The sequence below is a fragment of the Rhincodon typus genome, chromosome 11, assembly GCF_021869965.1.
Source record: "Rhincodon typus isolate 14 chromosome 11, sRhiTyp1.1, whole genome shotgun sequence".
NCBI classification, from domain to species: domain Eukaryota; kingdom Metazoa; phylum Chordata; class Chondrichthyes; order Orectolobiformes; family Rhincodontidae; genus Rhincodon; species Rhincodon typus.
The window spans coordinates 33,856,563-33,876,576 of NC_063342.1; the positions used below are offsets into that span (position 1 = coordinate 33,856,563).

General features: G+C 39.0%; 1 protein-coding gene across 3 annotated transcripts in view; it reads right to left on the reverse strand.

The window, feature by feature from the left end:
• Positions 1–2,359: 2,359 nt before the first annotated feature.
• The window catches only part of LOC109922033 (fatty acid amide hydrolase-like), a 66,658-nt gene continuing 49,003 nt past the window's right edge, over positions 2,360–20,014 (reverse strand). For all 3 annotated transcript variants that reach the window (XM_048603332.1, XM_048603329.1, XM_048603330.1), the window contains exons 13-20: positions 18,759–18,847; positions 16,800–16,836; positions 15,098–15,246; positions 12,441–12,503; positions 11,823–11,898; positions 9,707–9,791; positions 5,557–5,644; positions 2,360–4,083 (exon numbers count right to left, since the gene is read on the reverse strand). In XM_048603332.1, coding sequence (XP_048459289.1) covers positions 3,973–4,083; positions 5,557–5,644; positions 9,707–9,791; positions 11,823–11,898; positions 12,441–12,503; positions 15,098–15,246; positions 16,800–16,836; positions 18,759–18,847 — 698 coding nt within the window. In that variant the 3' untranslated portion in view covers positions 2,360–3,972. The remainder of the gene's footprint in view (positions 4,084–5,556; positions 5,645–9,706; positions 9,792–11,822; positions 11,899–12,440; positions 12,504–15,097; positions 15,247–16,799; positions 16,837–18,758; positions 18,848–20,014) is intronic.

Sequence of the window (20,014 nt, forward strand, 5' to 3'; positions counted from 1 at the left end):
CCTCCCTCTCACTACATGCACATGTACAGGCCACTGCCAGGATTTCCTGTGATTCCTGTTGCCATCTTTGAAGCCTGGCATACACCTGATCAAGCAATGTACAAGGCAGCTCTGGAATTCCAGTCATTATCGATTGCCCCAGACATGCCGAATGGCAATTGGCACCTCACTTTATAACTGGGAATTGGAGGTCCTGGTGGATGGGTGTGTACGTGGTCACTGTCCATGATGAATGCCCGGAAACATTGGTGACTGCTGTACAAGGTGGACCGTCAGAGGACCAAGGGTATAACTGGAGTTCCCAGGTTACCACTCAAACTTCCATTATCAGGAATTGTTGTCATCTAGTTATGTTCCAGTGGGTGGGAGAATGGGAAAATGCAAACACATGAGGTGTGATGAACTAATAATGAACTGCTAATGCACACAAACAGTCCCCTCACCACTCACTATCAAGAATTCCATCTTGGCGTTCAATGCTTGGTTGGAAAATAGTACTTTCCGCTCTTGACATCAAGAAGCTCTTACCTGGCAATCCCTTGGGATTTTCCTAACTTTCTTGTCAATCCCACATTTTTCAGTGTTTTGTTTCATTTTACATTTTGAATTCCAAGAATGCTGTAAGGTTGCCTGGAGTTTATTCATATGCATTTAAATAAGATCTTTGTTTTAAAAAAGGCTTGCAAATGAATAGTTCGATGCTTTTAAAGTTAAGATTGGAAGAAAAAAATGTTTTTGAAACTTCATTTGTGTGTTTTCCCTTTTATAAATTGCGATGTTCTTCAGTTAAAGTATGTTGGCAGACTCCTGTGAACATGTTCGGTGACTGACCACCTTTGTAAACAAATTGTGAAGTGAAATTCATGATCTATCAAGCCAGATTTCACTCCAAGATCTGACTTGTATTACTATCAGCTGGGATCATGATGTTTGTGTGGAAAGTGATGTTACTGCAGGGTTGGGTAATCAAGATGGCACGCAAGCACCAGTGACAACTCAGATCTTTCCACACTAATTTAAGCCGAAGCATTTTTCGGCCACAAGGGTTGAGCCCCCACTTGGCCTTTAATCATAGAAATCATGGAATCCTTACAGTGAAGGAAGAGGCCATTCGGCCCATCCAGTGTGCACCGACCCTCCGAAGAGCATCCCACCCAGACCAAGCCCTCTACCCTATCCACTGTAATCCTGCATTTCCCATGGCTAATCCACCTAGTTTACACATCCCTGGACATGATGGAGCAGTTTAGCACAGCCAATCCACCTAACTCGCACATTGTTGGTGTGGGAGGAAACTGGTGCACCCAGAGGAAACTCACAGTCACAGGGAGAACATGCAAACTCTACACAGGCAGTGGCCCAAGGCTGGGATCGAACCTGGATCCCTGCCCAGCGCTAGAGGTTCTGAGAAGCACCAATGGAACAGAAATCACTCGCATGGAATCTCCAATCCTTTTCCTTGGAAAGAGACCATAATGCAGAGATAAGCAGTCCACAAGAAACTAAAATAGGTTCAAATTAACAAACAATTAGAAAGGCATGGATTAAATCAAGGATTCACTATGAACTTGTAAAGGAAATATTCTGCTAGAGTTATTTCAGTGACTTGGAAAAATTATAATTAATGTCAACTACATGGATTTTTGGAAGAAATTTTAAACATTTCATAAAGGTATTTAGGCACATGATATTACAAGTATAATAAAGAAATTGATGGAGGGATCATTGTGGACAAAAAGTAAACACTAGAAATAAATCAGAAAGATTGGAGGGATATATGCTCTGTTAGGTCCAGGTATCTCTTCTTTTTCCACACATGAAAGATTTTGACATAACACGAAAAAAACTACAAATTTTACTGACTATAGATACCAAATTTACAAACAGACATTGAAGCTTCCAGCTCCAATCCAGTATTTGTCTGATCAGGGAGACAGAGTAGGCCATTCAGCATCTTGAGTTTGCTCCACCATTCAGTATGATCGTGACTAATCTGACTGTTCTAGGAAGGGAGATTGAGGTGCAAATATAATTGTTATCAAGAAGTGTAAATGTTAGTGGAACAGCCCATAAAATTTTATACATGGACACGTCAATTAGAAAAACAAGGAAATTATGTTGAACGACCATATAACTCCATCCATCAAGATGACTTCTTCAAGCTCCAAGATCAGATTGAAAATGGTGAAGACTGCTTTAAGTAGGACTCTATCACAGCATTTACTGATACAGTAAATTACCGAAACCCTATCATGATCATTTTGTTCACTTACTTCTTAGAATCTAATTTTATAATGCTTAAAATACAGGACTTTAAAACGATTTTGCTAAGATAAGTGATAACAACCTTATTCAGCTCTGATGTTGAAAAGATCTTTTATTAAAATTAAAATATTTCAAAGTTACAGATGGTGAATATATACAAAACGCTAATGGAATGCATCACATTCATTTGAAATACTCCATTGGATGATTTATTCAATTGAAAAGATTCTTATGTGCAGTGCAATCAAGTAGTTGGTACAACTGTAACAGTTAAAAAAAATCAACAAGTATTACAATAAAAGATTCTCTATTTAATCAAATATGTAATAAAAAATTACTTATCTTCAATGTTCGATAACACACTGGAGTTTTCAATTTTAGCGTGAGTGTAGAATGATTGATAACAAATTGATTACCTGTTAGATGCCTCATTTGATTTTTCTTCCTTTTAAAACCAATGGAAAGAAAAACTGGGCAATGTGTGTAATTGACAATCAGACAGATAACATACCTTTCACCCCCATCAAAAGTAAAAGTTTGAGGAAATGTACTTCAAATGACCTTAACAACTCAATTGAAAGTATCAGTGTTATACCATTTAAAATGCAAGACAATGAAGGAAGACATGCAATTCAATGTTTTAACAATTAAACTGAAATAGCTTGCCAGAAAGCTTTGATATTGGTTGCAAAATTCCATTTCCTGTTTGAATATTTATAATATCTATGCAACCTATTATGAATTTAAATCTCACCTTTGGGGTTAGAACACTCTAATAGTTTCTCCCCCTGACAGGCAAAAATCAAACTCCCAGTGGCTTAGCAGCATCAAGTTGACAAAACTATTAGACACATTAGTGCGTTTCAACATTGGAAGCCGGGTTACCCAAGACTAACACAAACAGCAAATGGATTTTCTACCTGATGGCGGTTAGCCATTCGTTGTGACAGAATTCTAAGAAGTTGGACAAAAATTAGTTTTTTTAGTTTGTTGCACAGTCCTGAAAACTCCTGGTCATTTCCAAGTTAACTTCATCTGGAAAGAAAGTTTCATACTTAAGATAAAGACCTTTCTGCAGCCAAAACGTAAATGTGTGTGCTTCCTCAGATGCTGACTGACCCACTTTCTGTTATTGTTTCAGATTTACCACATTTCATTTCTTTAATGTACTAAGTTTCAACTTTGCAATAACTTCCAACTTAAAGCAGAAGCATTCATCTACAATCGAAATCCAGAATTGTGTATTTGAATGCGATCCATATGCTACACATACAGGTTTAGAAAGCCATTGGTAGTTCAGTGCGATTGTTAATTTAATGATTAAGCTACTCAATGACCATCATCAAAAATTGAATTAATGTATTGAACCTCTGTGCCTGTTGATATTTAATTACGGAGATTCTAATTTAGAATTAAATTCCTCCTGGAAATCATTAATTTGATTCTTTTAAAACATGCACCTACTCTCAGTTCCTTTAAAATATTACACTCCACGATTTGCATTAGATCATCTATTATGCACATGTAAATATACCTATCTTAATTTTGCATTTTTCTCAATAGCCAGGAGCCTGGAGGTAATCTGTAAAAGGAAAGAGAAAAAGAGACGAAAGTTGTTCTCCCAGCAGGGAGGCAGACAAGTAGTACAACAGAGAGAAACGTACAAGGACGAATATACAGTTGCACAGCTAGGGACAACTTAATGCATCACTGCAGAAGATCATAATAAATCTGAGGTTTCTTGGTTTCAGTTCGGAATTGTTCCACCTTCATTCCAACTCGGAAAAGAATTGCTTCATCCCACCATTTACCCATAATCTGAAAGGAAGCATCAGAGTGATTAAGTTGCAATTTTTTAGGGCAGACAATGTGATTCCAATGCAGTAGTGTGACAATACACAGAGCACAAAAGGCTGGGAACACAAGGTAGAGAATAAGAAAAACAGTCTAACAGAAGATAGCTTCTAATCATTTGTACTAATTTCTACCGTTTCATAGATCATATTGTGTGTTTCGGCATATGCTAATACTGAGTCTGTCTCAACTCATGCTGATCGACCCCAATTACAACATATTCTAAATCTTTCTGGCTCATATCATTTCATGTACGATAGACTGTAGTTTCACTTTTGCATAATAGAGTCTTCTTTCACATAATGGAGTCATAAGAACATAAAGAACATAAGAATTAGGAGCAGGAGTAGGCCATCTGGCCCCTCGAGCCTGCCCCGCCATTTAGTAAGATCATGGCTGATCTTTTTGAGACTCAGCTCCACTTACCCGCCCACTCACCATAACTCTTAATTCCTTTACTGTTCAAAAATTTATCTAGCCTTGCCTTAAAAACATTCAGCGAGGTAGCTTCACTGGGCAGGGAATTCCACAGATTCACAACCGTTTGGGTGAAGAAGTTCCTCCTGACCTCAGTCCTACATCTGCTTCCCTTTATTTTGAGGCAATGCCCTCTAGTCCTAGTTTCACCTGCTAGCGGAAACAACCTCTCTGCCTCCACCTTATCTATTCCCTTCATAATCTTATATGTTTCTATAAGATCTCCCCTCATTCTTCTGAATTCCAATGAATATAATCCCAGTCTACTCAGTCTCTCCTCATAATCCAACCCTCTCAACTCTGGAATCAACCGAGTGAATCTCCTCTGCACCCCCTCCAGTGCTATTATATCTCTTCTCAAGCAAGAACACCAAAACTGCACACAGTACTCCAGGTGTGGCCTCACCAGGACCCTATACAGCTGCAGCATAGCCTCCCTGTTTTTAAACTCCATCCCTCGAGCAATGGCAGACAAAATTCCATTTGCCTTTTTAATTACCTGCTACACCTGCAATCCTACTTTTAGCGATTCATGCACAAGGACACCCAAGTCCCTCTGCACAGCAGCGTGCTGCAATTTTTTACCATTTAAAACATAATCCATTTTTCTGTTATTCCTACCAAAATGGATGACCTCACACTTATCAACATTGTACTCCATCTGCCAGACCTTTGCCCACTTACTTAAACTATCTATATCCCTCTGCAGACTTTCAGTGTCTTCTGCACACTTTGCTCTACCACACAGCTTAGTGTCATCTGCAAATTCTGACATACCACACTTAGTCTCCAACTCCAAATCATCTATGTAATATCAGATCAGACAACAAATGGGTACACACACCTATGACCTCAATCAAACCATTGCCTTAAATCAGACATAATGAAACATTTTTGCCTCATTCATTTACAATAACATTTCTGGCCATCTGCATCAACTTTGAGAGAGTGCAAGATTACCTGAAGGTTTATGGGTAGTCTGGAGGAGCTGTAACCAACAGGGACTACAAGAGAAGGAATTCCTGTCAAATTCGCAAGCTGCATATATCTGAGATGAAAAATATATCACCCAGTTAGATTAAGAATTTTCACAGCTAAAACAAATGTTCATCTGATTCTGGTATTTTTGTTTATCCAATCATGAAGGACTCCTACTTATTTATCTTCCTGTTGGTACATCAGCAACTTGATTACCCAGTATTCCCTAATATCTCACTATATACCTGCACAGGGCAGCATGGGGGCCTCACACCATCAGGAAACTGGGTTCAATTCCAGCTTGGGTGGCCAACTGTGTGGAGTTTGCACGTTCTCCCTGGGTCTGTGTGGGTTTCTTCTGGGTGCTCTGGTTTCCTCCGACAGTCCGAAGATGTGCAGAATTGGCCATGCTGAAAGCAAATTGCCCTGTAGTATCCAGGGAGGTGTAGGCTAAGGGGATTGGCCACAGTAAATGCAGAGTTACAAAGAACAAAGAAAATTACAGTACAGGAACAGGCCCTTCAGCCCTCCAAGCCTGCACCGACATGCTGCCCGTCACAACTAAAACCCCCTACCCTTCCAGGGACTGTATCCCTCTATTCCTATCCTATTCATATATTTGCCAAATTAAAAGTCACTCTAGTATCTCCCCTGGCAGCGATTTCCAGGCACCCACCACCCTCTGTGTAAAAAACTTGCCTCGTACATCACCCTTCAACCTTGCCCCTCGCACCTGAAACCCATGGTCCCTGGTAACTGACTCTTCCACCCTGGGAAAAAGCTTCTGACTGTCCACTTTGTCCTTGCCCTTCATAATCTTGTAGACCTCTATCAGGTCATCCCTCAACCTCCGTCATTCCAGTGAGAACAACCCAAGTTTCTCCAACCTCTCCTCATAGCTAATGACACTATACCAGGCAACATCCTGGTAAATCTTTTCTGTATCCTCTCCAAAGCCACCAAATCCTTCTGGTAGTGTGGCAACCAGAATTGAACACAATATTCCAAATGCCGTCTAACTAAGGTTCTATATACCTGCAAAACTACCTGCCAATTTTTAAACTCAATGCCCCGGCCGATGAAGGCAAGCATGCCATATGCCTTGTTGACTACCTTTTCCACCTGCGTTGCCACTTTCAGTAACCTGTGTACCTGTACACCCAGATCCCTCTGCCTATCAGTACTCTTAAGGGATCTGCCATTTACTGTATATTTTCCAACTGGATTAGACCTTCCAAAATGCATTACCTTACATTTTTCTGGATTAAATGCCATCTACCATCTCTCTGCCCAAGTCACCAACCGATCTATATCCAGCTGTATCCTTTGACGGTCCTCATCGCTATCCGCAATTCCACCAACCTTTGTGTCATTGGCAAGCTTATTAATCAACCCAATTACATTTTCCTCCAAATCATTTATATATATTACAAACAGCAAAGGTCCCAAGGAACGCCACTAGTCACAGCCCTCCATTCAGAAACGCATCCTTCCACTGCTACCCTCTGTCTTCTATGACCGAGCCAGTTTTTTATCTATCTTGCAAGCTCACCTCTGACCCCGTGTGACTTTATCTTTTGTATCAGCCTACCATGAGGGACCTTGTCAAAGGCCTTACTGAAGTCCATGTAGACAACATCCACTGCCCTACCCTCATTGATCATCTTTGTCACTTCCACAAAAAACTCAACCAAGTTAGTAAAACACGACCTCCCCTTCACAAAACCATGTTGCCTCTTGCTAATATGCCCATTGATTTCCAGGTGGGGTAAATCCTGTCAATCGAAAAATCCTCTCTAATAATTTCCCTACCACTGACGTAAGGCTCATCGGCCTGTACTTAGCTGGATTATCCCTGCCACCCTTCTTATACAAAGAACTGCATTGGTTGTTCTTCAATCCTCTGCGACCTCTGCTGTAGCCAGTGAGGATAAAAAGAGTTCCCTCAAGACCCCAAAAATTTCCTCCCTTGCCTCTCTCAGTATTCTGGGGTATATCCCAACAGGCCCTGGGGACTTGTCTACCTTAACGTTTTTCAAGACCCCCAATACCTCCTCCCTTTTGATCTCAACATGGACCAAACTATCTACACACCCTTCCCCAGACTCATCATCCACCAAGTCCTTCTCTGTGGTGAATACTGACGCAAAGTACTCATTTAATACCTCATCATTTCCTCTGGCTTCACACATAAATTCCCTTCCCTGTCCTTGAGTGGACCAACCCTCTGTCTAGCTACCCTCTTGCTCTTTATATATGTATAAAAAGCCTTGGGATTTTCCTTAATCCTGTTGGCCAATGACTTTTCATGACCCCTTTTAGCCCTCCTTACTCCTTGCTTAAGTTTCTTTTGACTTTCCTTGTATTCCACCCTTTCTTCGTGTGCTCCCAGCCTCCTAGCCTTGATAAATGCTTCCTTTTTCTTTTTGATTAGGCTCACAATATCTCTCGTTATCCAAGGTTCCCTAAACTTGCCATACTTATCCTTCATCCTTAAAGGAATGTGCCAGTCCTGAGTTCTCACCAACTTACACTTGAAAGCCTCCCACATACCATATGTTGATTTGCCCTCAAACATCTGCCTCCAATCTACATTCTTCAGTTCCTGCCTATGGAGTTATGGAGATAGAATGGGATGCTCTTTGGAGAGTCACTGCAGACTTGATGGGCCAAATGGCCTCTATCTGCACTGTAGGGATTCTCTGATTATATCGTGAATGTCACATTCCATTATGTTAATTATTCCGTGAAGTGCCTTATGATGTTCTATTACTTTAAAAGGCAGTATACAAACACAAAGTTGTTGCGGAAGAAAACGAAGATTTTGCCATGAACAAAGGCAAAGGTGTGGGTATTGTTGAAGATGATTAATAAACGCAGAGGTACCACACAAAATGAAACATATGAGGATAGGAAGTCTGAGTTTGAAAATTTCGTATTTACTGACTTGAAGTCAGTGATCAGGAAAAGTTCCAGTGGAAAAGAAGAAGGTAACAGGGAAGAAAGAACATGTGAGTGATGTGGAAAATTAGAGATAGACTGGTGGGAAGTTTGCTATAGTTGAGAGAATTCAAATGGAAGGTGGAACGTAGGGGTGCAAATTAATTCAGAAAACAGAGTACAAGGGGCAAAAACGGAAGTTGCTGGAAAGGCTCAGCAGGTCTGGCAGCATCTGTGAAGAAAAAATCAGAGTTAATGTTTCGGCTCCGGTGATCTTTCTTCATAACTGGGAACTGAGTACAAGGGGAATGGAGTTAGAAATCATCGAATGAGGAGTCCCCCAGTACAGTGGCTGAGGTGGGTGGCGGGGATGGGGAGAGAAAAAAAAGGGAAGAAGCTTGCTGACAGGTAAGGGTTAAACGCTTTCACAAATTCAGATCTCACTACTTGATGTTTAGGAGGCACAATAGCAACATTGGAAGCTAGGCTGCTGTCCCCAAATCCATTTCCACTGACCATTCACATCTCTTTCTTTTGATATCGTATTCATATCTTTCATAATTACACTGTCCTTTCCGAAGTTCCTGTAGCCTGAAACATTTATCTTTAAATCCCATGTAGTTTGTAATCTGCTGTTTGTAATGGCTATCAGGAATGCACTACCTGGGAGGCTGGAAACCTTACAACTTTTAAAAAATATTTGGATCAGTACTTCAAATATCATAACATTCAAGGATACGGTCAAGTGCAGGAAATTGGGATTAGCGCATTTTTGGTGGTAATTATGTTGATGCAGACTCATTGGACTGAAGAGCCTTTTCTGCACTGTATGAATCTATGAATCTATAAAAGCAGACCTCCACTCAACCCACCTATATAGTTACATTCCTCCCACACTGCATCACAGTTTGCAAAACTGAGCCTATCCTACTTACATCTCTCAAAGACAAAAACATGGTGCGAATGTGGGTTGCAGGTTGGCTCAACTGTTCAAAGCTGTAAGACAACCCAAGCTGTGTTTTCCAGTCTGAAACAAAAATCCATGTCCATATTTTCAATTTTCTATCTAAATACAGCCAGTATTTAATTGTAGAATGTGGCAGGATCAATAGCTCATTTGATCTTCTTGTGGTTTTGTTTGTTTGATGTTCCTCATTCAAAAATAAAAGATACAAAAATTCCTCATTCTTACCTTATTGTGTGGAACAAGGTATGAAAATCACTGCACCCTGTGACGAAGTCAGAAGGTTCAGCAGGTAGAGCAGTACAGGGTATAGCTAGAGACACAGATAAGAACAGTATAAAAATATAACAGTGAATACATCTGCCTACACACTAAATCACATGGAGACTGGATGCTATAGAGTTAGTGGCAACTTACTATTACTACTTATCATGTACACATTTTTAGCAAATCGCCAGCTATACTTAATGAACATTAATATCTCAAATTGCATTCAATTTTAGTCCAGGGATTAGTCTCATTCACCTAAATAGTTTAAGTGCCTGTGATTCGCATTATCAAGTAATTGAGGATACCATCAAAATGAAAACTCCTGCCTTAGATGTCATACTGAAGCTCAGCTGTTATTTTACATCTCCAAAATTGCCAAAGTAATAATTAAACACAATAGTTGCTACTGTTGCTTGTGCTGACTTTCTCACACCCAGCACCCCCTCACTCCCTCTTAATATGTATGCATTCGTCAGAGATCAACTTACAGCATTCTTGAACATTTTTGAGACTGCAATAATCATAGTCTTTCTCTACTGAACACAATGACTATTCCTAAAATATTAAAAGAATGTTTATTTCGTTCTACTAGAACACTGACTAAATTCAAGATCTATTGTGAAATTACTCCTTTGCTGATATAATTTGGGTGAGAAGGAAGAAACAAATTAGTTAATACCATAAGAAATAGGAAATAGAAACAGGAGGTTAGCCACTTGAGGCTGCTCTGCCATTCAACAGGATCATGGCTGATCTGACATTCCTCACATTCACTGTCCTGCATTTTCACTGTTGACCAACACTTACTTTTTTCTTTCTTAAGTCCTTTTATTTGTTCTCAATCTAGATTATTTCAGCTCCCATTTTACACAATGACCACGTCCCAATATTTCAGTATTTGGAAAGGTTCTATCCCAAAAATAAAATTGCTATGGCTTCTCTTCTTTCTCCTAGAGTGGTTACTGGTATTCCCACAGATCCATTCATCACCCTATTCTACTTCTTGTCTACATGCTGTCCCTTGGTGACATCATCCAAAAGTAGAATGTTAGCTTCCAAGTGGACACTGACGACATCCAGATTTAACCCACCATCACCGCATCTGTTTACCCAACATCTGTACTGAATGAATAAAAGTAGGTAATTAGCTATAGTCCAAAAAGGACCACAGGCATCTCGTGAATATCCTCCAAATAAATATTGGGAAGATTTAAAATGATTGTTTTCAGTCCTCACTCTAAACTCTGATCAGCAGTCACTGATTCCATCCCTCTCCTTGGCAACAGGTTGAGATTAATCTAGTCCATGTGCAGCCTTGGTATCACATTTGATCCTAAGAGGAGGTCTGGATTTCATGATTCTGCAATCAGCAAGACTGTCTATCTCCATGTCAGCAATATTATTCAATCTCTGCCCCTATTTTAGTTCACAACTTCCCTCTACATTATATGAATTTAGCAAAGAACATTGCAAATGCCATTAAATTCTTCCCAAAAACTTCAGCCTTCTGTCAGTGTCTTTTTTTATAAAAAGTCAGAATTGATATACTCCATTCACTGTGCTCTTTAATTCTATCTCAATGAACAATATGTATTAGCAATGCAGATTAGTATTTCAAAATTCCATACCACTCAAAAAAAGATTGTAACCAGAAAACCATAGCACGTTAGAGTCCAGACTAAGGGACATATGTAATTAAAGTGATTATTAACATTATAAATATTACAGGTTCATTCCAGTTAATAACTTGTGAACACTGTAAAAAGTATTGAAGATAAAATAATTATGCATTATTGGGAAGGACTGCTCTTAATGCAGTTAGCTCATTAGTTGATAAATCAGAACACTGAGATCTGTTGGTAAGGACATGTTAAAAGATATACAAAATTAACAGAAATATTGATTTCAACTTTACTTGTGGCGCTCCCACTTGAATGCTATGTGTCAAAGTGGCTCATAAAGACAAAGGTTTGGATATTTGTGGATTACAGAATCTATATTAAAATTACCAGTACATACCTAATTTAGAACATTAGTTTGTTTAACACTGCTTTAAACAAATGTATAATTTTACCTGGTGTGACGATGCATTGCACATCATTAAAGATTTCTTTTAGGAACTGCATGGTCCGTGATCGCTGTCGATTAGCCTGTGCAAAAGTGTAAGATACAAGAAATTTGTAGCTTAAGAGACTGTCCTTCTCTGAAAGTGAAAATATACATCAGAAAGCTGCAGAGGAAGGACAAAATAGATGTAGTGTGACCTGAACAGAGAGCACCCCTTATACCCCTTTCACCATATTTCAAATCCACTCTGAAAAGTAGTGCACACTTTCAATTTTATAATTCTCTGGTGTTATAGCTGCACTGTAAGGTTTTCATGCAGATGCGAGGATGTGAACTCTTACAAATGAAGTTATGTTAGCAAGGAACTGAGCAGAAATTGGTTAAGCAATTGTTACTTAGTAGCCAGCAAGAGAAAAATGGGCATCTTGTCATTTAAAGGACAAACACTGACAGAAGAAAATAAGCAGTTCAGTAGTTGCAACTGCCTACTTCAAGGAAACAGCTCCTAGGAGAAAAATTGAGTGGGTGGGGGCAGAGGGGACAGAAATAAGAGACTAAATTATGCAGTTAAAAACCAAAATATTAATTATACGAGCAAAATCTACATCTCTGCATGATGGCATACCTGTATATAATCCAGCACAGAGAAATTAGAAGCAACAGCTAGAGTTGCTCGGGTGTCCAGATTCTGTCATAGAAAATATTAATGATATGGTTTAAGAAAAGAAACATGATCTGCATTGAGTGCCAAAAAAATGAAATTGGTACGACAGGACATTGTTGTAACAAGGAAATAACAAGGAAATATAATGCTTTCCATGTATTATCAGAGAGCCAATGGTCAACAGAACCCAAACCAGGATAATATTTCAATATGTAGTGAGAACAGAAGTTGCATGCAGAAACACGCAAAAACTGACAAGCATCAAATCTATGGCATAGAATGAAGTTGATAAACTTTATTTTTGTTGTCTGTTATTTTGCTTCTCAGCTATTATATTTTGAACAAACTTTTTAAAAAGTCTTTAATCTTGTAAGCAGTAGAAACATTTTTAAAGACAACCAGATGCTTGTAACCTCATGTTGACAACACAAGGAATTCTCTGCCTTGCTTCAGGACTGTCAAGTGTTATGCTGTTAATTCTAAGATGCAAATCCAATTGATAACAACTATAAAAGGCCTCAGACTACCTATCCATTTTTAAAAATCAAGATGAACATCAAAACACAGGAAATCTCTCTCATGGTATAAATGATCATTAAATAGTAAAGAAAGTTAATAATAAATTGCAGATGGATAAATATTTTTCTGTCTTCAGCAGAGAAGATACAAAAAAAAATCTCAGTAATACCAAGAAGTCAAGAGTTTGAAGGAAGAAAGGAACTTGGTGAAATTACAATCACTAGGGAGGTGATGCTGAGCACATTGCTGGAGCTATGGTTTAATGAGACTTTGGCTTCACATGGATTTCATCAAGATGCTTAAAAGAAGCAGCCAATGAGGTAGTAGATGTGTGGTGTTAATTTCCCAAAATTTGTTGGGATTGTGGAAAGGTCCCATCTGACCGGAAAGAAGTAAATATAACTCTTTTATTCAGGAAGGAAGGGAAGCAGAAAACAGGAAATTGTTTGTCGGTTGACATCAGTTATGGGAAGGTGTTAGAATTGATCATTGTGGAGATTACAAGCAGTTGTTTTAGGGAAAAAAAAAACTCAAGGCATAATGGGAAAGAGTCAGCCTGGTTGTGTTAAAGGGAAATTGTGTTTAACCAATTTATTGGAATTCATTAAAGGAGTAGAGGTTGAGGGGTGACTTTATAAAGGTATATTAAATCGTGAGGTGAATAGCAAAGGTCTTTTCCCTCAGATGGGTGAGTTCAATACTAGAGGGCATATTTTTAAGGTGAGAGGAGAAAGATTTAAAAGGGACCTGAGGCATAACTTTTTCCAACAGTTTGTATGTGGAATGAATTGCCATAAGAAGTTACAACATTTAAAAGACATTTGATTAGGTATATGAAAAAAAAAGGTTTACAGGGATGTAGGCCAAACACAGGCAAAGTGGGACTAGTTTAGTTTGGGATTATGCTCGACGTGGACAAGTTGGACTGAAGTGTCCATGCTGTATGACTCTATGAGTAACATGCTGTGGATAAAGGGAATCATGCTGGTGTACTGCATTTGCATTTCCAGAAGGCAAGGGACAAGGTGTCACATAAATGGTTGTTGAATGAAATAGATAGGGAGTAACATACTAATATGAATAGAAGATTGTTTGAAAACAGCGCTTGCATTTTTGGGTCTTTTTCAGGTTGGTAGAATGTGACAAATGGTTTCCTCCAAGTGCCTATGCCAGGTTGTGTTGTGCTAGCTCTCACCTTCTTACCATTTATAACAACGACTTGGGTGAGGGGAACAAATACCAGTGGCTAAACCTGCAGAGGACAGAAAGATGAATAGAAACGTATTTTGTGAAGGTGGCACAACAAGGCTGTAGACCTATACAGATGATGTGAGTAGGCAAAAAATCTGGCAGATGGAGTACAATATGTGAAAATGGGAACATGAGAAGAACTGAACATAAAGGAAGGATGTTACCCTTCAATTATAAAGGGCATTTGTGAGGCCACATCTCAAATACTGAATATAGTTTTGGTCCTGTTATTAAGGAAGGATATAAATATATTGAAGGTGGTTCAGAGGAGGTTTACGAGGTTGATCCCTGAATGAACCGATCATCTTGTGATTAAAGATTCGACAATCTAGGCTTGAGTTCACTGGAGTTTAGAAGAATTACAGGTGATTTGATTGAAGTTTATAAGATCCTGAATGTACTTAACAAGGTGGTGCGGAAAGAATTATTCTAGATGCACTGCTTTAAAATTAGGATCGGTCACCCTTTTCACACAGAGGTGGAGATGAGGTGACTTTTTCTCACTCAGAAGACTGTGTAACTTTAGAACTCTCTGCTTTAGAAGATGGTGGATGTGGGGTCATTGAATATTTTAAAGGTGAAGACAGATTCTCTTGCCTAACAAGAATCAATCTCACGTTAGCAAGGGTAGATGGGAATAAGGAATTTGGAAAGCAAACAGATCAATCAGGATCCTACTGAATGCCAGAACAGGCTTGAAAGACTAAATGGTCTAATTCTGCTCCTAATTTCTATGTTTATAAATCAGGTGAATTAATCAGTAGTGTTAATTAAGAAATGACGGGCATCTTTTTCCACTTAATGTAAGCTTTTGAATTGTTTGCAACCAAGTCCAATTATTTTCTTACCATCTTGTTGTACTGAGTATTAAAATCCACGTGCAAGGCCTGCCGTATCTCACTCAGAATGCAAACAGTGTGAGAAACTCTTATCTCCTCCAGTTCTGGGATGTGTACGTCTACCAGTGTTGCACCAAAACCTTTTAGGTACTGCACCGCTACACAGAAGGGACAAAACTAACAATATTGAATCCGAAAACAGTCAAATAGTTAAATTTGTACTTTATGCTTTTAGCTCCCGTTTTATAACACCAGTTTCAATTCCTCTACAAGACAATGGGATATTACATGGTGAGAGGCCTCTCACAATGAGCACTGAAATTAAGGGGTACATTACAATGGCACAGGTGGCAATGACAGTGTTTACATCCCTCTTGTCCCTTTCAAGAATACAATATTGCTGAAAATCACCTAAATAGCAGCCTAGATGACATGTGAAACATCAGTTTAGGATGGTACATTTGACTGAATTATTGAATTTTTACTATTTAATATTAAAACTTGATTACAATTGAAAGCAAGACATTTTGTCAAAGGTTTTCATCTGTCACTCATCAGGACACTCTCAAAAATAGCAATGCAAAGAGGAACAACATTTTTATGCTGTGTGCAAACGGTGTGCTGATTGATTGGCAAGTGGACTTTGAGTGGTAGAGCCAATTTTTCAGGTCAATGCCTTGGCCAATCAAAGTCAGCCTGTCTAGTTTAACTTTAAACAAAATTTGGCAGTTAAATGTTATTTATTATCTCACTGTGATATCCTTGATTAGGGCAAGGCAATATAAGGTGTCCTTTAAGCAATACTCAAGTTCTTTACTGGCAAGAGAAACGCTTTAAATACTCAAATACATTTTTTGACATACTATTTATTAAAACAAGCATTTTTACTGCGGTCCTAATTTAACCTCTTCAATTTATTTTCTTTTCTCATAAAACTCTACATCTATCTACAAAGTGAGCAGCTAACTTGCTTCTCTACCAATAAAATTTGATCGAGCTGTTAACCGTGTGTTGGAGCAATATTTTTCTCTTTCTTTCTTTCGCTGGGTTGTGAATGGCTGTGATTAAGAATTGACCATGTAGGAAGCCACTGTTATAAGACTGCATAACTAACACACTGATACTGGAGTGAAGATTACATTTACACTGCTATCACTCAGTGGGGACATCTTTCAGTTGCCCAGAATCTGACTCTGAAGTGGCTGCTATATTAAAAGGGTGAATTTTCCACTGTTGTGCTCTTTGCAATCAATTTTTTTTTGCCAAGGAACACACATCAGGAAATCTCTCAGATACAAGTTGTAATTTTCTGTTCATTAAAAATTAAGTGGATAGAAACTGGGGTTTATCCCTACAATTTCCTGTGCTAGATTCTCTCCTCTCTCCTTACCCCTATAAAGGTGACTGATTAGCAACATTTGAAAAAATATTGGATGTGTACATGGATGGGAAGGGTTTAAAGGGACATAGACCAAATGTGGGAAATTGGAAGTAGCTGAGCGGGCACCATGGATCAGTTTGGGCCAAAGGGCCTGTTTCCATGCTGTATTACTCTATGACTCTATTAGCTTGTAAGAGTATAAGCTAAAACTCTTCCAGTCTATTGGGGTCCGGAATGTCCTGGCAGAGAACAGATAGAGGCTCTGCTGTCGATTTTCAGCCCTATTATACAGAGTAAGACATTAAGAAAGGAAATTTTCAGTATCCATACCTTCCTGACAAACACTCAAAACTTCAGGGTCACAATCCTGTTAAAATTCAAGACAAGGAGGAAATTTAGAAGAGCACAGAATTTCAAGTAGCAAAACTACCTATCATAATTACAGGAAAACAGTGTTGTAGTTGCCCATGGCTGAATATGACAAAATAGTTATTAGGGATTTTTTTATAACTGACACAATTGAAGGAGATTTTAGCTGATGTAGCATTTCATATAGCTCAAATCATGGCCTTCACAGACAGACAAAATGTCTCTGAGACTTTGTAAGATAGGACTAGAATGCAAACAGCAAGACTCTGATAAGGCAGCTCAGATGAAAACCATCTGATTTGAGATTTCCGATTTTTATATGAAATAGAAAAGAAAAGCTTGACTGACCTGAGATGAGGCTTTTTAAATAATTATAATTAGATATTAGAATAGACACATATTTGTTCAAGAACAGGAGTTTAAATTTATTAGATACTAGGGAATTAAATTTCTGAAGGTGGTTAGCCTTGGATGCAGAGGCTAATTTCGATAAACATCCTTGAAGAAACTTTTTTCTCCGTCAACAAGAAGATTAGAACAACAAAAAGGTATAAACAAGATAATCCTGTAACAGTACCAAGAGACAAATAATGTAGCAAGGCGGGGGGGAGGGCAGAAACAATTTTGAAACAGGGTCACAATGACCTCAACATAATAAACAACTGCTGCTTTGTAAGTTGGATAAGAGGGAAGCTATTCCCAAAAGTGTTAGCTTTGTCACAGAATCACAGTATTGGATTTAACTATGTATAACTTTATAAGTAACTTTATATTAGAGCTGATATTACAAATATGATAATAATTGGTAGAAATTAGCATCCTTTTTAATCTTCTGTACTAAGATCCACAAGGGATATGAAGTGCATGACTGAATTTGAAAAGTCATTAGTAATAAGCAGGTATTTGATGCAGCTGGCAAATGTCTATGAAGAGACATCACAGTGTTCGAATGTGATCAATAATCATAAGAACCCAAGGACAGGCACTCGGGGGTCTGGCAAATTTCACAAGATGACAGGAGGCCCTAAGATGGACCATGAAGTTGTCCACCTTTGATTGTGTATTCACAGGGTTGGATGTGTAGTTCAGAGGGAATGTGGCAAGCACTGATGTCAATGTTGCATGTAACTATTGTAACGCGGTATATATAAATATCTTGTACTTTACTAGGAAAGGTAGAATAAGAGTGACCTCTGATCTGAGCTGTACTTCAGCGGACAACCAGGCCCCAGATGAAAGCCAGACTCAGAGTCCTCCCACACTTGTGGTAAAGGAGATCAATAAATGGGACTTAGACTCCTCTTTAAAATGCTTCTCCAACAACAGGAATCTGGAAATACAGATGCTGCAAACATTTAGGTTGCAAAAGGTCCCACAGCTGGAGATGGAGGAATTGCAGCTTGATTCCAGTCAAGCTGGTGAAGTTGCAAACTATGGGAGAACCGCAACTCTCAGAGTTTATGGCTTTGTGTGTCTTCCCCTTGATATTGATTTCTTGCAAAGGAAGATACTTCCTTCATCGTGTGCTATTTGTGTGGCCTGGCTGGGAATTCCGCCCAGTCCATTATCCCACCAACCCAACAGTTCCTAAACCGGCTAACATTCTGTGCAGCTTCCCTTATGTGTCTTCAAGATCTGAAAATGTGTCATAAAGCCAAAGGAGCTCTTTAAATGATTCCTTCCCTCCTCTCTCCACCACACATAATTTTAAGCAGCTTGTATATCTCCGCTGCCCTTTCTAAGGCAGGGGAAATATTCAGACATTTATGTGGTCATATCCTCCTTGACAGGGGAGTCACCAGCAAGTTAAAGAGGTATATGAAAGTATTGCCTGGACTCACTATCACTGCACACATTCTTGTATATAAAATTTACATTTCCACACAACCTCATTCTGCCACAGACCAGGCTTGGCTTTACCTTGAAGAACTTCCAATCTATCCCAATTTTTATGTTCTTCAGATCAGGACTTCCTATGTTGTTGAAGTTTACTACAGGCTGTTGCAGACCTAAAAGAAGAATAGGAATACGACACCAATTTATATTAGACCTGCTGTGCGACAGTCACCAAGAACTGTTATTACTGATTTGAAAGTAACATTTGCATTCAGACAAGGCAGGTGAAATAAAACAACCTTGGAGCATTGGACCACATTTTTAAAAATAGTAACTTCTCTGCAAATAGAATTAGCCATTTTTTGTAATGTTCTCGTTAAAAGTGTGCAATGTTTTGGGAAAGTTAACGTCACTCTCATTTTTGCAATGTGGGAAATCATTTACAAGAGTTTTCTCACAGATCATTCCAACTGATCTGAGCTTTCTTTTGCACTGGCAGAGATTTTCAAAACATTACATTTCTACATCTTGTAAATTTGAAGCATTATTTAACCTATTTTAAAAATTAAATTCACACGGCAGATAAAAAGCAATAAAATCTAAAGCAAACATTCAGTTAAACTGACAGTGAAGAAAAAGGAGGCACAAAAGGTGACTCCAACTCAAGAGACAGTGCTGCTGGAGACTGTGAAGGGAGGTGGAGGAAATAGATTTTATTTAAATTCTTGCAGGTATAAATTCCTTTATTTTGTTAGCTTTGAATTTGCATCACAAACAACCAAGAAATAAAAGAGACACACTCCTCTCAAACAGTTGCTAACACTGTCCTTAAGGGGAGGGTGTGCAACCAGCAGTCATGATACACATCGGTACCAAGGATATAGGTAGAAAAAGGGCAGAGAATGTGAAAAACGAGTACAGGGAGTTAGGTTGGAAGCTGAAGTCCAGGACAAACAGGGTAGTTATCTCTGGATTACTACCAGTGCCACGTGATAACGAGGTAAGAAATAGGGAGACAGTGCAGCTAAACATGTGGCTACAGGACTGGTGTAGGAGGGAGGGCTTCCATTATGTGGATAATTGGAGCACATTCTGGGGAAGGTGGGACCTATACAGTAAGGACGGGTTGCACCGGAACGGAAGGGCACAAGTATCCTGGGAGGGAGGTTTGCTAGAGCAGTACAGGATGGTTTAAACTAGTTGGGCAGGGGGTGGGGAACCGGATTTATAATTCAGAGGATGAGGTATTCGACCTTCCAACAGACACAACAGGGAGTGAGAGACAACAAGGTGCAGAGCTGGATGAACACAGCAGGCCAAGCAGCAGCATAGGAGCAAAA